This window comes from Epinephelus fuscoguttatus, linkage group LG23 (genome assembly GCF_011397635.1).
Source record: "Epinephelus fuscoguttatus linkage group LG23, E.fuscoguttatus.final_Chr_v1".
Classification (NCBI taxonomy): domain Eukaryota; kingdom Metazoa; phylum Chordata; class Actinopteri; order Perciformes; family Serranidae; genus Epinephelus; species Epinephelus fuscoguttatus.
In genome coordinates this window covers 3,635,001-3,648,994 of record NC_064774.1, presented here as the reverse complement: position 1 = coordinate 3,648,994, position 13,994 = coordinate 3,635,001, and the positions used below count along the sequence as shown (strand labels likewise).

Below are 13,994 nucleotides of genomic sequence, written 5' to 3'. Positions count from 1 at the left end.
TATAGATACTAAATAAATACAGACAAATTTATACCCAGTTTAGATGTGGATACAGCCACAGAAGCAGTGTGGCACAAACTGAAGTGGAAAGTTTGGCAAAAAAATTGGTTGTTCGGGAGTAGTACTTCAAATACAGGTACAATACATCAGAATATCATCTTGAAAGTGTTTCATTTAAAAGAATGACCCCGAAAAAATTATGAAAAGACACCAAATATGTTGGATAGGTGAACATAGACCCTCCAATACTAACTGTAAAATGTTGAAACTTAACTATTGCAATATTTCCTATGTTGGGCCTATTTTTGAGTTAGATTGACTGGACTACCATTAAAAGTGATTTATTGCAATGTTCTGTCAACTTTGGGAAAATGTTTTAGACTAAAATGCTCACTAGGTGGCGGCAGACAATAATGTGTTGTTGATCAATTTATTTTGAAATCTTTGTGAAGGTTTCTCAACCAAAGAGCTGAAGAGTCACTGATCATCTATAGAAACAAAAAACATCAGATTTAACCTGAGAGATCTTATTAAATGTCCTGAAACAGACAACAGGGGCCATCTGGACACATTTGCTCTGCAGACAGTTTTGTCTTCCTGTAACAATGTTGGTTCAGGTTGAGATTGTTCTTGAGGGTTAGTTGCTCAATGGTGCCCTCTCTCTGTAGGTGAATGCCACTGGAGGCTGTGGTGATAGATGACTATTTTCTACCATACCATGTGACAACAACGGACCATTTATCTCTAAATATGTGAAAACATTTCACTTCTTATCTCCTGCATATCACAAAGTAACCTTTCAGATTAGGTTACAGGTGTCTCACTGAGGTGACACGCCATCCACCATCCCCTCCGAATCTCAATGACAAAGTCAGCTCAGAAATAAATTCTAAATGTTCATGTGGTATGTATGAAATAACACATGTAATGTATTTGTGGTTTACATTCACTTTATTCATCAAGAGGGAAATTGTTGTGCAGCAGTTGCAGCAGGAAAGAGTGCAAATATAACAACATATAAAACAAAGATTATTAAAAAGGTGCAAAAACCAAATCCACACAATGCTCAAAATTTCAACAGGTTAAATAACAGTGACATACAGAAATATATCAGAGGGTGCAGATGGATTATTAAATAAATCATGTAGCTTATCTAGAAGATAATGAAAAATAAGCACTTTTACAAAAATAAGAATATTGCCTTCTTCCCAGTCATATTGGTCAGCACATAAACACTCACAGCTCTTCTTCTTCTTCTTCTTCTTCATTCCAGTACGCGATGATCAGACGCTCTCCTTTTAGCATCAGCTCGAGCTGCAGGTAAAACCAGAGAAGAGAGAGGGTTAAGAGGAGTGTGTGTAGCCTCTTCTTCTTCTTCTCTCACTACCCGCTTTCTACCAGCGTTACTATGACAACCAGCTCACAACCTTTCTGTCTAGTGGATACCATGTACCTCAAACGTGTGAGTTTTGATTCTCTCACAGGAAACCACAGAATCAAACCTGTCCTCAGCCACAAAAGGGTTCTCATTGTCAGTGAAACGGGATGTGAGGTAGCTGCATGAACAACAACAAAAGAGTCAAACATTCTCAGAGTGGAAACTGTTTGTGATAAACTGAAGGATGAAGTGTTCCTGTTGAGAAATCCCCTACTTCTTCAAATAACACTTCAGCTGCAAAATAATCATTTGTAAATCACTCGCCTTGAATGTGTGAAGAAATCATTGCTTTCCTTGATGCCTCTGTGGTGAACAGAGAATCCAAAAAAGGGCAAATATTCTTGTGGCGTTAGTAAAGTTGGACCGTGTTCAACAGCTACACTATATCAAAACAGCTGTTCACTCTCACACAACTCGAGTTTTCGACACGACTTGCAGGTATACATTAACCAATAACTGCTGTCAGTATCACAGCACATGTCCATATCAGGGCAATGACAGATGGGTAAATACACAAAACAGGACATAATAACAAAAACTGTCTGTCTATAAAACACTGTTATACCTCATATCACAGCCCGACTGACAAAGACAGTAACAGACACAAAGATGTGACATATACACCTGCACCTTTCCTCAGCTCTGACCTTCTTCCCCATGAGCCGGTCTCACTCCGAAGTCGTTAAAATCGGGCGCTTGGGCAGTGACTTTCAACATCAGAAACCAATGAAAAAAGGCGTCCTGTGACATCGGCATGATACATGGCTGGTTGCTGTTGTAGTTTAACGGTGTCCAGCGGCGTCAGGGGAAATGCAGCGGGACAAGGACAAAGGTTAAGGCGACAAAAGTCAGACTGGGGCGGCGGATGGGTCCAACAAACACAGACTTTCACCCAGGAGAGCGGTGTTTGTGTCCCGTAAGATTCTAAACGCCAAGACACATCGGCGGTGTCACATGACAGAAGTGAAGTGCCGCCCCCAACACACATAGAAAGCGTTGCAGTGGCAGTAATGTGACTAGCTGGTTGCCAACTGCCAATTAGAACAAAAGACGAGGAAGAAGACGCAGGAAGAGAAAGAAAACACACAACACCGGACGACCACGACAACCAGACTACGATGGTAACAATGTGAGTTGCTTATTATCACATGATGACAGATGGCCCCAAAGTTCTTCTTCTTCTCTGCTCTTCAACAGAGCTGCTACTACGGGAGCTGGGAAGTACAAAATAGGCTTTTTTCGGAAAAAGAAGTGCGTTTTCAAGGGCGGCGACGCTGGAAAATAAGACAATGCGCGAAGTGCCCGCGGTCGCGTCACATCGACGCATCGCGTCAACACGCGCGGTGTGGGTTTGTAAATAGAGAATAATCGGGGTGTCTGTTTTGACGTGTGTCGTACACCGCCGGTGAGTTTCGGCCTTAAAGGGATAGTGCACCCAAAAATGAAAATTCAGCCATTATCTACTCACCCATATGCCGAGGGAGGCTCAGGTGAAGTTTTAGAGTCCTCACATCCCTTGCAGAGATCCAAGGGGAGAGGAGGTAGCAACACAACTGGAGGCTGACGGCGCCCCAGATTCAAACGTCCAAAAACACATAATTGAAACCACAAAATATCTCCATACTGCCCGTCCGTAGTGATCCAAGGTGGAGTTGTGTTGCTACCTCCTCTCCCCTTGGATCTCTGCAAGGGATGAGGACTCTAAAACTTCACCTGAGCCTCCCTCGACATATGGGTGAGTAGATAATGGCTGAATTTTCATTTTTGGGTGCACTATTCCTTTAAGGCCAAACCCTGTTGTTTTTGTTGACTAAACCCAGCCATGTGTGTTTGTTGTCGAAGGAAAAAAACATCAATTCGTGGTGTTGTAGCAACACATCCCGGAACGTCAACAACCAACACATCCAGGGTACCTTGCACGTCGTATGTGGACGTGGAAAGTCCCCAACCAAACGTTGATATGTGACGATGTCAGAGTGAGAATGTGTTGTCCCCATGGGTCTATTATACATATTTAAAGTTTCTCAAACGTGCACTATAGAGTAAAAATAAGAGAAAATATGAAAACAAATTCATACATTTTTTTCTAGGTGGGTTTAGCTCTGTCTTGCCAAGCCTCAAGCATGACGTATTCTTCTTCAAGTCATCAAAAATATTCGCTTTTTTCGGATTCTCCATTCACCAATAAGGCATGTGAGACAACCACTTCTCAAATTCAACACGCAGTGAGTAACTGATGTATGAATGATCATTTTTTGGCAAAATTTTTCTTTACGCCAAATAAACCCTTTAAAATCCTTCTTGGATCAGCTGGAAAAAGCTTTTACAGATACGTGGTTCTCACGGGACCACCACGCTACAAACATATGATGGTCTTATAGAATATGATGCATTACTATAGATTAAACTAACAGTATATGAAGGAGTTCAGATGAGCGTTCAGGTGTCTTTGTGGTGTCTCTCATCATCTCTAACAGCTCTCAGGTCAGCTCTGACCTCTGACCCCTTTTGGAGGAAGCCAACAGAAAATATAACACATACTGGGATGAATATATTCTATTATTATTGTATATTTTCAGAGGTGTTCTTACCTCGAGCCAGCCTGCGGCACGTGTAAATACACAATATGAGTATGGCTGTGTAGAGGAGGAACAGCAGGATGGAGCAGAGCAGTCTGTACCAAGGCATGTCAGGAAGAGGGCCACCTGGAGGCTGAGCTCTCGCTGTGAGGAGGACAGTTTCAAATGAGATTAAGTTCTGTTTTCATCCAAATATTATGCAGCATTTTCAACATTAATAAACAAAAAAACAATTACAGAGGGGCATGTGAATATTCACCAAAGAGCACAACTAGAGGAGAGTCGAACAAAGACACAGGTTCACTGCATGTTGGCCATTTAACCCTTTGAGGTCAAGGGTATAATTGGCCATTTTTGACAACTTCTGATTTCACCTTAAAAAATGTTTACCTCACCTTATTTGGTGTCATTTTTTCATTGTGAAAAAGTATTAAATCAGAATTAGCAGAAGAGAATGACACGTAGACTGACAGGTCCGTCACTCAACGTCAGTACATGATATCTAATGACGGCCAAATGAAGCCTCATGAAGCATTTTCTAAGGACATTTGCAATGCTGCGCTCGAGCGCCGACACTTTGTCACACATGCTGCATGTAGAGAGCAGAGCGTGTCACCTGTTACACCCAGCCAGCTCTGCGGCGACTCTCCTTTCGTCGGGTGTTCACACTTGTAGAATCCTTCATCATACGTGGACACCGCTCGGAGGGTCAGGATTCCATCAGGCCCGGTACCGATGAAAGCATTGTTTTTGTAGAACGTAGCATTGAAATTTGATGTAGGATTCTTTGAGTATCTTTCCTTGTGGATGCAGCTGAGAGTCACCTCATCTCCCTTCCTCACAGGAAGTGCAGGGCTCTCCAGTATCACGACACCAGCTGAAATATAGAAGAGCAAACACAGTGTCACTGTTGTCATGGTTAAAGACAAGTGTAGTAGTTTTTACCATATTGGTTTGTTGGCTGGCACAAACAGACGTTCTCACTCCCAACTCATCAAACATCTTGGTCAGAGGCCCTACACTTCAAACCACAGAGCTCTATGTGTCGGCAGTAGGAAGTGAAGTGATGCAGTAGAAAGAGCGACAAAGTCCAGAGAGGAGAAGTCGAGGTGGATGGATGGGTCAAACAAACACAGGACTTTGACTCAGGAGGCTGATGTTTGTGTCCCAAGTCAACACTTAGATATTTTAACTTACTTTAACTTGTGACATTTTTCCAAACCTAAACAAACTGTGACCATTGAACAATGTTTTGGTTAAACTGTTCTTATTTAGCTGTTTCCTGTGAACACAGAAGTTTACTGCGAAAAGACTGTATTCATGTTATGAGTGGAAACGCAAATTGTTCTATCCATGTGTGGAAATGTTTTTGGTTTTAGGCATTGACTTTGAATAGTTAGGGTAAGGACAGCCCATTGGGCGGGTTATGAGACAATGGGCCCGTGGGCACAGATAGGCAAAGGGCCCCACCACCTCTCCACTTCCAAGACACACAGAGATTATAATGGATTTGCATCTCGTTCTAGTTGTGGTTCATTTTTGTGTCTCCTTGTAGTTTTTCTGCCTTTTTCTAATCATTTGGGTCTCTTTGACGTAATTTTGTGTCTTTTTTAGCTTTGTAGTCATTTTGGGTCTAATTGTGGTTGTTCTGTGTCTTTTTTACTCGCTTGAGTCTTGGGCGGGGCGGGTCATTTTGTGTCACTTCCTTGTTGTTTGTCGTCTCTTTTTGGTTGTTTTGCCTGTTACGGTGGTTGTTTTTGTGTCTATTTGCACTTTTGTTTTTGCATCTCTTTGTAGTCTTTTTGTGTCCCGTTGTGATCTTTGAGTCTCTTCCTGGTTGGTATGTGTTTATTTGGGATTTTGCACATTCAGGCCAGGGGGGGCCCTGACACTTGGGGTTGTGGGACCTGTGCCTGGTGGGCATGTTCAGCAAACCATTCCTCTGGTCAGGGGATAGGACCTGAACAAATCATGCTTCAGATACAGATGGGGCAGTGATGAGGGGTAGGTCTATGTAGAGTGTCGTAGTGTGAAGGGCCACTGACCAAGCTGCTGTATTGACCAGTTGGGAGTGAGAACATGTTGTCATTGACAGGAGTGTTTCTAAACTGACACATATTCTGACAGGCATGCGTAGAAATGACTGTACAAATGGTTAAATAAAAAAAAAACAGTTTAAATCTCTCTTAAATAAAATATTCATCTGATCTGCCGCAGTCCTTCAGAATCCTCACACATAAAAAACGATTCATGGTTCTTTTGTCACACTATGAAACAAAACACAAGCTTGTTAGCGGACATACCGGCCACTGTGATGTTGATGGTGTTGCTACACTCGCCCTGCTCAGACTCACACCAGTACACACCGCTGTCTGACGGGTAGATGTCGTTGAGCGTGCAGCCATTGTCGCAGGGTTCAGGCGTCTCAGAGGAGTTGTGCTTCCTCAGTGTCCAGCCGGTAGAGTTCCGCAGTGCATCACAGCTCAGAGAGATGCGGTCGTACCGAAAGAACTGAGATTTGTCAGGACGGATGCTCAGTGTGGCTGCTGCAGGAAATAAAAGATGTGATTTTAAAAACATCAGCTTGATTAAAAACAGAGACTTCAGATCCTGTGTTCTTGGTCTCATTGCACCTTTTTTAACACATCAGATTATTTTAATCAATCAAAGTCAATCATACCAACAATTTGATCTTATTAAAGGATTTATTGAAAAATCGATTTTATATCACAGGTTGTGGTCATGATCAGATTTAGGGGGATTTAGTGCCACCCTGTGGTGAGGCTCACAGATTGCAACCAGCTGAAACTTCTGCGGGTTAGAATTTCTTCATCGTTCAGGAGGTTTTTACCGATTTATCGCCAGAGGTCTCTTCCTCTCCAAAACAAACAGACCAGCTGATTTAAACTGGTAAAAACACTGACTGAAGCAGTTTCACCTAAAACACTGTCACGGAGGGCAACACATTCTCACTCTGACCTCGACGTACATCAACATATGGTCATGGACTTTTTACATTGAGATATGATGTACAGGGTACCCTGGGTGTGTTGGTTGTTGACGTTCTGGGACGCCGTGTCAACTTCAGCCTACATGTATCGTCTGTTTTCAAAATACACTCACTTTTCATTCACTTTTCACAGGAAATGTACAGTTTGCATGAAGTCTCTTTCAAAATAAAAGCACTATGTACAACACTGCAAATTGACCTTTTTTCCTTCAGCAACAAACACATGTGGATACGTGTTGCCAACACACGTGGTTGTGTTTAGGACAAAAAAAAACAGGGTTTGGCTTTACAGTCTTACAGGAAGTGAACACCAGTCTCCTGGGTGAAAGTAGGTGATTGTTGGATCCATCCTGCCTTAACTTTTGCTGTTGCCCCGCCACGTTTTCCCCTGATGCCGCTGGGCGCTGTTAAACAATAAAGGCGTCTGGCTGTGTATCATGCCGACGTTAAAAGACGGCTTTCCTTGCTGGTGTCTGAAAAGGGAAGTCACTGCCCAAGCGGCAGTTTTTGACGACTTTGGAGTGAGACGAGGTTGGGAGGGGCCGCTAACTAGTGATGGCCAAATGAGGCCTCCTGAACCACTGTCTTTATTTTCTGAAGCCACTAGATGGCGCTGTCTGTTCAACAAAGGTTTGAAAGCACATTTCACTGCCAGTCCTTCAGCCTTTATCTTTAAACCAAGAGCGGCATCTGATGGAGTGAGAAAATAAAGAAAGTGGTTCGCGAGGCTTCACTTGGCCATCACTACTGCTAACTACAGTGGCTGGTGTGAAAATGTAAATGTCTCTATCTAGAGCCAGTGTTTGGTTTGTCTGTTCTGGGCTACCATAGAAACATGACGATGCAACATTGCCATCTCCATAGACGAGAACCTGCTCCCTGCATGTAAGGGCTTGCTCTAAGGTAACAGAAACCCAACAATTCTTATTTTCCAGGGATTATACACTAAAGAAAACATTCTTGTTGTATTTTCTGCCAGTATGTCCCCCTAAATCCTACACACTGGACTTTTAATAAGGCTGCACTGTGGCAACTTGGGTTTAAGGACTTTCTGCCAAGATATCAACTTCAGATTTTAATTCAGCTTCAAAGAACCAAAATACATATTTGTGTCAAATCATCAAAATAAATTAAGGCAATTCACCTATCAACGAACTGGAATGGGGTGCAGATAAATAAAATGTAGAGCTTTGACTGGACCCAAAAAAATCAGGCCCAAACCTACATCGTATCAGTCTAAAATGACATATTGGCATGCTGAGAAATTACAGCCCAGTCTGAACACGCCCAATCAAAGCTCTAACTGTTGCTTCCTAGTTGCACTTGCCCTGCAGTTGCCTGCACTGTATATTATTATTTACATTACTCTGCTCTTTACTGCTTTTTGCACTTCTGGTTAGATGCTAACTGGCATTTAATTGTCTCAGTAACTGTACAATACCATGAAGTTACGCTAATCTAGTAATCAAGTACTAGGAAACAACAGCTATAGCATAACAATTGAAAACATTAAGAAAAATCAAATTTTATCTATTAAAAAAAAAATAACATTACGTACAAAGTAGGAGACAGAGTGAGGTGATCTCCATCCTGCATCGATGCTGTCTTTGTTCTCATCAGCTAACAGCCAGTCTACCCACATCCTGAACTCAAAGGAAACCATGACAACCCAGATGACAGGCGGAACATATAAAAAACAAACATGTTGAGGACCTGAAGCATGCAAGAAAAAAAAAATACCCTAAATTCATATTTTCCATTTGAAATTTCATAAAGCCAGACTGCACAAACTGCAGCAACCTTTACTAATGTCTCCGTTCTCCTAATAATAGTCGTCTCCTGGATGTATCAGCTCTTCCTCTTTATCAATGGAAAAAAACAAATCATCAAGTGAAACTGTCAACTGGTGACAAAGGTTTGCTAATATGAGTCACATTTCTGTGAAACAGGACGTGAGACAGACACATTGTTAACCTAGGTAACCTCAAACACAAATGTCACCTTAAAACCATCAGTGTTAGACAGCACTGACCTGGACCAACAGCACACCACACCAGTACAGCACGACAACACCACAGCGTTTAAACCATCAAATAAGAACAGATGTCTCCACTCGCAGTCCTTCGCTGCAGTGTGTATTAGCCTTAATAGTTTGTGGGCTACAAATACAAAGTTTGTCTTGAAGAGATGTGGAAATTAGGAATCACTTTGCTCATTCAGTCATTCAGTTTTCTTTTCTGCATCACCTTTACATGCCTCATAACTCTTCACATAGCCTGGGGTGAAATAAGCCTGCAGGCTGGTGGTGGGAAAATCAAACCTAATGTACCATTGTCTTTTTTTCTGAGTCCAGTAGAAGGCACTCTCTATTCAATGAGGGTTGAGAGCACTGAACTGCCACTGCTTGAGCCTTTTTCTGCAAACCAAAAGCGCCATCTAGTGGGGTCAGAAAATAAAGGAAATGGTTCATGACGCCTCATTTGGTAATCACTACTGCTGGCAGAAGGGGGAGTGAGCTTTATGGACCCTCTACCCAGTATATAATCAGTAATACTGTTCATGTACAAACTATTTTAAAAGTATACTTGCTGAATCATCAAAACACTGGAACATAACAGATTTACTTTAAGCCCTGTATAATGTTATTATAATACCTCTGTCTGGACTTAAATGTGACACAGTTTAGTAACTTACAATGGACAGAAAAATACTGCGCTACTTGAAATACTAAAATCCAGTAGGTAACTTTGAACATCGCTTTGAAATATTCCAACACAATCACCGGAATAAATGTTGGCATTGTATGTTTCTGCTTTGTATATTATCATGTAGCAGATACATGAAAACTTTACATTTCAACAGCACTCTGGTTTACACAGGGTTATGTTTAGGCACAAAAACTACTTGGTTATAGTTAGACAAGATCATGTTTGGGCTTAAAACACCAACTTATGGTGTCACAAAAGCTGCTAAAAATACAGCGATGGATCACTCGCAACCACTGATGATTGGAAGCCAAAAGTTGCTGGAAACTTGATGGGTTGCTAAAAAACATCCACTTTTGGTGGCACAACAGCTGCTGGAAATGCAGTAATGGGTCGCTAACAAACACCAAGGTTTGGTAGTCAGAAACCGCTGGAAACTTAGTGATGGGTCGCTAAAAAACACCCCTGTTTGGTGGCTCGAGTGCCACAAGAAATGCAGTGACAGATCACTGCAAAAAACCCACTTTTGTCGGCACGACAGTTGCTGGAAATGTAGTGATGGTTTGCTAGAAAACACCTATGTTTATTGTCACAAATGCCACAAGAAATGCTGAAAAATACCCACGTTTGGGTGCACAAGGGCCACTGAAGGCATTAGCAATGGGTCGCTAAAAAACATTACATTTTGGAGTCACGAATGCCTCTAGAAACACGGTGACAGGGTCGCTACAACGCAAAGGTTTGTTGGCCAAAATCCGCTGGAAACTTAGCGACAGGTCGCTAAAAAACACCCATGTTTGGTGGCTGTAGAGCCGCTAAAAATGCAGTGACAGATCACTGACAAACACCCATTTTTGGCGGCACAACAGCTGAAATGTAGTGATGGTTTGCTAGAAAACACCTATGTTTAGTGGCACAAAGGTCGCTGGAAATGCAGTGAGGTTTTTGACATCTTCAGCAAAATGATTCCAGAGGAGAATAACAAGCTGGGTTTCCTCGTTGATTCTGTACACCGGATTGGATACCCCAGTGAAGACAGGAGCCCACGCCCGGTGATAATTCAGTTCACCATGCGCACCTTCAAGCAGAGGATCTGGAGGGCTTCAGTGAACGCCGATGTGATGAAAGAGAAGAAACTACGACTAACTGAGGACTTGACTTACTAGGAGAGACAGTGTCGGAAGAAACTCTGGCTGCTCGTTGACAAAGCGCGCAACGAAGGAAAGAAAACTGCATGGTGCGGTCCAGATGTGATTATCGATGGGAAAAGAGTCACAGCAGAGACTATCTAAGTCATTGTTAACAACATTTGACTCTGGTCACTCCACACAATTCCCTTTCTTTAAGGATGGACTGATAATAACAGGTTGGTCTAAGAGAAATATATTAGATGTGTTGTTAAGATGTTAGACTTGGTAATTATAGTCCGAGTTTAGTTAAAATGGTCATATTTTTGTTTAGGTACTTAAATCTTAAGCGGTTCTACCACTCTATATTCCTTGAGGAATTTATATAGTAAGCCAAGTCTTCTCAGGGCTTTAATTTGTTATTGTTCTTCAGACATTGTGCTCACTTTTTTCTTTTCTTGACCCTTAAAGATGTCTAATTTTAAGTTTAACTCGTTAAAAATCGTTTCTCTTAATGTTAGGGGACTCCGGGACAATGCTAAAAGGAAGGCAATATTTCTTTTCATCAGGAAAACTGATGCTAGCATTTTCTTTTACAAGAAACTCACTCCAGTGATACTGACAGTAAATTTTGGAAAAGTCAGTGGGGGGATCAAGCATATTTTGCACATGCCTATCATCGCTCTGCAGGTGTCGATTTATTATTTAACAAGTTTACAGGAGATAGTTTAGAAAAATTCATTTCTGAAGAGGGAAGGTGGATCATAATTGTAGTAAAACTAGACAATTCTCTTTTCTTAATATGTAACGTATATGGTCACAGTGAGATAGCCCAAGCTAATCAGATTTATTCCAAATTAAACAGTTTACAGGAAAAATATAAATATGCACTTCTGATCCTTGGAGAGGACTTCAGTGATGCTCCAGATGATACGGTAGACAGAATCCCAGAAAGAACTTCCCACAATTCACAATTTAAAGCCACACTTTATCTAAGTGAAAACTTATCAGTTACTGATGCTTGGCGGTTTTTTAACCCAAATTATAAAGAATTTACCTGGAGTAATTCAAGATGTACACAGCAGTCTAGAATAGATTTGTGGTTAACCTCCACCTCTTGCCTGCAATACATATCTGAAGTTTCACACTGTTTCGCTCCTTTATCAGATCATAAAATGATCACTATACTTCTGGTGGATTCAAAAGAAAATAATAAATTGTGTGGATATTGGAAACTAAATATAAAAAACCTTTCAGGATTCAGTTAAATTAATGGCACAAGATATTTTTAATCAAAAGGATTTGAATGGTATCCAGGAATGGGAATATTTCAAATTTAAGATTAGAGAAACGGCTATTAGATTAAGTAAATACATAAAAAAAGATAGTAATGAGAAAGAAAAGGCAATCATGGATAACTTGAATGTTTTATTGAACAAATATACAAGGTCTCAAAAAGAAATTCGAATTACACAACTGGCAGATGACACAGCCTTGTTTTTGAGAGACAAAAATCAAATTGGACCAGCTTTACATTTGATTAATGTGTTCTCTAGAGCCTCAGGCTTACATGTCAATATAAGAAAATGTGAAATTTTAAGTCTGTTTGATACAGATGATGAACAAATTTGCAACATACCAGTAAAGAAAACTATTAAATATTTGGGTATTGATGTAACCAAAGATATGCTTACCAGACAACAACTTAATTTCCTTCCTAGACTAAAAAAAGACAAAAAATATTATGAATTTGTGGCTACAACGTGATTTATCCATTTTTGGAAGAATTCTCTTAACTAAAGCTGAAGGCCTCTCTAGACTTGTTTATTCCGCCTTGTCTCTGTATGTCCAAGATTCAACAGCTAAAGAAATTAACACCGTACTTTCTAATTTTGCTTGGAAAAACCGACACCATTACCTAAAAAAAGATATACTTTCTGGGCCCAGAAAAGAAAGAGGATTTGAATTATTGAATTTTATTGACTTAAACAATACATTCAAAATAAAGTGGATCAAACAATGTCTTACAACACCAAATTCCATCTGGTATTTTATCCCACATAATATTGCTAAAAAACTGTGAGGCCTTCATCTTCTACTCACCTGTAATTATAAGTGTTCTAAATTACCAATAAAGTTATCTAAATTCTTTCAACAGGCCCTCCTTGCATGGAAATTGTGTTACACACATAACTTTTCCCCACACAAAACCATCATATGGAATAATGGTGATATAACTGTGGGGAAAAAAAATTGTTTTCAAGCAGAATTGGTTTGGCAAAGGTATAATATTTGTAACTGATTTATTCGACACCAGTGGTTTATTGATTAGTTATGAGCGTTTCCTTCTCATTAAATCCTTTCCTGTAACAAGTAAAGAATTTATCTCCGTGATAAAAGCTATTCCTGACAGCCTGTCTCACCTAATGAAGTGTCACCTACAATTCCAAGAAGTACTAAGGATAGAATCTCTGTTATTTGTAAATGGTCTAGATTTTATGGATCGTAAGCGTAACAATAAACACATACGTAATGCACTCTATGAAAAAAGGAAAATTAGTCCCAGAGGGAAAGCTTTCTGGAATAACAACTTTACTGACATTGACTGGCAGAGAGCTTTTACCATACAAATTCTGCATTAACAATAAAATTAAACAAGTGCACATCAAAATTTTACACAATATGTAACTAACTCTTACCTATCCAAATTGTTACACATTGAAAATAATTGTACCTTCTGTAATAATGAGGTTGAATCCATATACCAATTATTTTATCAGTGTTCATACTCACTTAACTTCTGGTCTTAGACTGAGAGATATGTACTGTGTAAAACTGTGTAAAAACAAAATTGATTATAAAAGTGTCATTGTTTATTTTGACCACAAGAATGATAAAACAGAATTTATTGTTAATTTACTGATTTTGTTTGGTAAATTTCATATCCACAAATGTAGGTTCTTGAAAGTAACCCCTAATTTCATCAGATATTCACTGGAATTTGTTGAATATATTAAAATGCTAGATTTTATTAATACAACAAAAAGTATTAAAACTGTCAATATATATAGAGAACTCTTTGAAGAATAATAATGTAACCCTTTTCCTTTTGCAATGATGAATTTTAGTTTTTAA

General features: G+C 40.1%; 1 protein-coding gene across 1 annotated transcript; it reads right to left on the bottom strand.

Annotated features, from left to right (window-relative positions):
• Positions 1-943: 943 nt before the first annotated feature.
• LOC125884007 (Fc receptor-like protein 5) lies at positions 944-8,694 on the bottom strand. Its single transcript, XM_049568704.1, has 5 exons — positions 8,586-8,694; positions 6,321-6,563; positions 4,634-4,894; positions 4,030-4,161; positions 944-1,314 (listed from the first exon to the last, which is right to left on the bottom strand). The coding sequence occupies exons 1-5, from the start codon at positions 8,614-8,616 to the stop codon at positions 1,265-1,267; spliced, it is 717 nt and encodes a 238-aa protein (XP_049424661.1). The 5' UTR covers positions 8,617-8,694; the 3' UTR covers positions 944-1,264.
• Between the last annotated feature and the right edge of the window lie 5,300 nt (positions 8,695-13,994).

What these genes read in the sequence shown, in the direction of transcription:
- LOC125884007 (XM_049568704.1), bottom strand. Translation starts at nt 8,616, where the DNA reads ATGGAGATCACCTCACTCTGTCTCCTACTTT. An exon ending in CATCAACATCACAGTGGCCG is followed by an intron (nt 4,895 to 6,320) that starts GTATGTCCGCTA and finishes TCTATATTTCAG; the next exon opens with CTGGTGTCGTGATACTGGAG. An exon ending in GTGCCGCAGGCTGGCTCGAG is followed by an intron (nt 1,315 to 4,029) that starts GTAAGAACACCT and finishes TTTTACCTGCAG; the next exon opens with CTCGAGCTGATGCTAAAAGG.